General features: G+C 35.6%; 1 protein-coding gene across 1 annotated transcript; it reads left to right on the top strand.

Moving 5' to 3' along the window:
- Window positions 1-71: 71 nt before the first annotated feature.
- On the top strand, window positions 72-2,355 carry LOC112506110 (disease resistance-like protein DSC1). Its single transcript, XM_025110140.1, has 5 exons — window positions 72-137; window positions 461-1,210; window positions 1,314-1,631; window positions 1,729-1,812; window positions 1,915-2,355. The coding sequence occupies exons 1-5, from the start codon at window positions 72-74 to the stop codon at window positions 2,353-2,355; spliced, it is 1,659 nt and encodes a 552-aa protein (XP_024965908.1).
- The last annotated feature ends 127 nt before the right edge of the window (window positions 2,356-2,482 follow it).

Below are 2,482 nucleotides of genomic sequence, written 5' to 3'. Positions count from 1 at the left end.
ATCTTGTAAACAATAATATAAACATGGTTAGATGGTATTTTGATTGTTAGAATAAAGATTGAATCCAAAATATGDGTYTTAGCCTATTTAGTGGTGAATTTGACAGCACCAAATCTATCCGACATGCTGTTTTGAATGTGCGATAACCTTTTAACCGTAGCTCGGATTGTTACGATTCTGGACATTTTAGAAAGATTATATGTAGCTCTAAACCTGTCCTTTAGACACTTTTTAGAAATAAGGCTTCTAGGTTGGTTATATTTGCATCTAAAAACTGATAAAAAGTTGATTTTGAGCTGTGAATTATAGTAACTAAAATGAGTTTAAATTAAGAGTTGTTGGATAGGTACTATACTATATGTCATTTAGTGAAATACACACTTAAAAAAAACAAATTTGTCATGACATTTCAAAAACAAGTTCGATTCAAGTTTATCATATTTCCACATACACCTCTCAGATTGAGAATGCAATAGCTTGTACAAAGGTGTTTCTAGTTCTTGATGATGTTGATAGTCTCGACCATTTGGATGCATTACTTGGAAATAAAGGTTTTCATCCTAGAAGCAAAATCATAATAACAACGAAGGATGCATCGTTGACAGAGAAGTGTGAGCTATTCAACCAAATAGATCAACCCAAGCATACAAAGCACTTACTTCAAGGCTTAGACGATTATAATTCACTACAACTTTTAAGTTCGTGGGCATTCAAGCGCAACAGTCCAAAGGAAGGTTATGAAGAAGTTTCAGATACACTTGTTAAGTATTGTGGGGGACATCCATTGGCTCTTAAAGTTTTGGGCAGGTCTCTATGGAATAGAGATGTAGCTAGATGGAAGGATTGCATAAAAAGGCTCAAGGAAGAACCTGATTCATGTATCAAAAACGTCTTGCAAATGAGCTTTGACTCTTTGCCATCTACAGAAGAGAAGGAACTGTTTAAGCACATTGCTTGTTTTTTCATTGGAGAAAATAGAGAATCAACCGAAACAATATTAAAGGCATGTGGGTTCCACACAGTACTCGGGATCGAGAATCTCATTGATAGATGCCTTCTTTGGATTAATCAAGATAACAAGTTGATGATGCATCAATTGCTTCAAGACATGGGAAGAGACATAGTACACCAAGAATCACCAACCAGGCCAGAGGAGCAAAGTCGATTATGGTGTCATGAGGAGTCATTCAAAGTGTTGAAACAAAAAAAGGTAAAAAGGATGTATGTTTGCTTGTCAGTAATTATGCATGTTCAAAGTATTTCATGTTATATAACATATTAATTTTAAATTTTTGCATTGTCTTTCTTCACAGTGTAAGAGGAACCTTCAAGGCCATGCACTTGACATGAGAATGCTTGAGAAAGACAAGTTACATGAGTTGGAAACTGATGCGTTCAGTAAGATGGATAATATAATGCTACTACAACTCAATCATGTGCATCAACTCAAGGGGTCCTATAAGAATTTTCCACAAGACTTTAGATGGTTGTGTATGCATGGGTTCCCTTTAGAGTATATACCTCCAGATTTACAATTGGAGAATCTGGTAGTTCTTGACATGTCTTATAGCAAGCTGGTATCTTTTGACATGTCTTACAGTGACTCGCAACGACTGGAGAACAGGCGAAAGGTAAGAAATTTGAAGAATCTACTTCAATTCTTATTATTCTTTCATGTTGCGTTAACGCAATTCACTAATTATTTTACCTTATCTCCATTTCCAACAGTTGACTGGATTGGGCTCTATCTGTGATCAACTGCGTAGTCTCTGTGGCCTTTTGGAACTCCCCATACTGGAGAATAGGCAAAAGGTAAGAAATTTGAAGCATTTACTTCAATTTTTATGTTATTCTTCAATGTTTGGTTAATACAATTCAATAGTTATTTTACCTTGTCATTTCTGTTTTCATCAGTTAACTGGATTGGGCTCAAAAGAAAACCCCTTGCTTAGATCATTAAAGATTCTCAATCTAAGTTACTGTGAACAGCTTCGTAGTCTTGGTGGCTTTTCCGAATTCTACGCACTTGAGAGGTTAATACTTTCAAATTGTATAAGTTTGATCGAGATTTGTGAGTCAATTGAGCAATGTGATGGACTTGAGCTCATTGATCTGAGTTATTGCAATGAAGCAAGGAAGCTTGTAAGAACGACAGGCAAGGTAAAGAATGTCAAAATACTGAACTTAGATGGTTGTAATCTCAGTGAATTTCCTATCGAGATGAGTTACTTGGAGTTACCAGAAATGGTCGAGGCTAACAACATTGTCATAAACTCGCAAACCTCTTCCTCTGCCATTTGGTTGTTGTTTTCTGCACAAGGTGATGCAGTCCCAAACAGAATGCAGTGTGTGTGAACAGGGGTAATATGTTTATAAACTCCTTGTTAACTCACTTGGTTATTATCTATTTCTCTCGACATACTTAAACGATTAAATTTACTCAACCATTACATCAACATATGATAAAGCAGTTAAATTCTTT

The sequence above is a fragment of the Cynara cardunculus genome (assembly GCF_001531365.2).
Source record: "Cynara cardunculus var. scolymus isolate 2C chromosome LG 2, CcrdV1, whole genome shotgun sequence".
Taxonomy (NCBI): domain Eukaryota; kingdom Viridiplantae; phylum Streptophyta; class Magnoliopsida; order Asterales; family Asteraceae; genus Cynara; species Cynara cardunculus.
The sequence above is the reverse complement of the archived record's forward strand: the minus strand, read 5'-3'. Positions and strand labels throughout refer to the sequence as shown.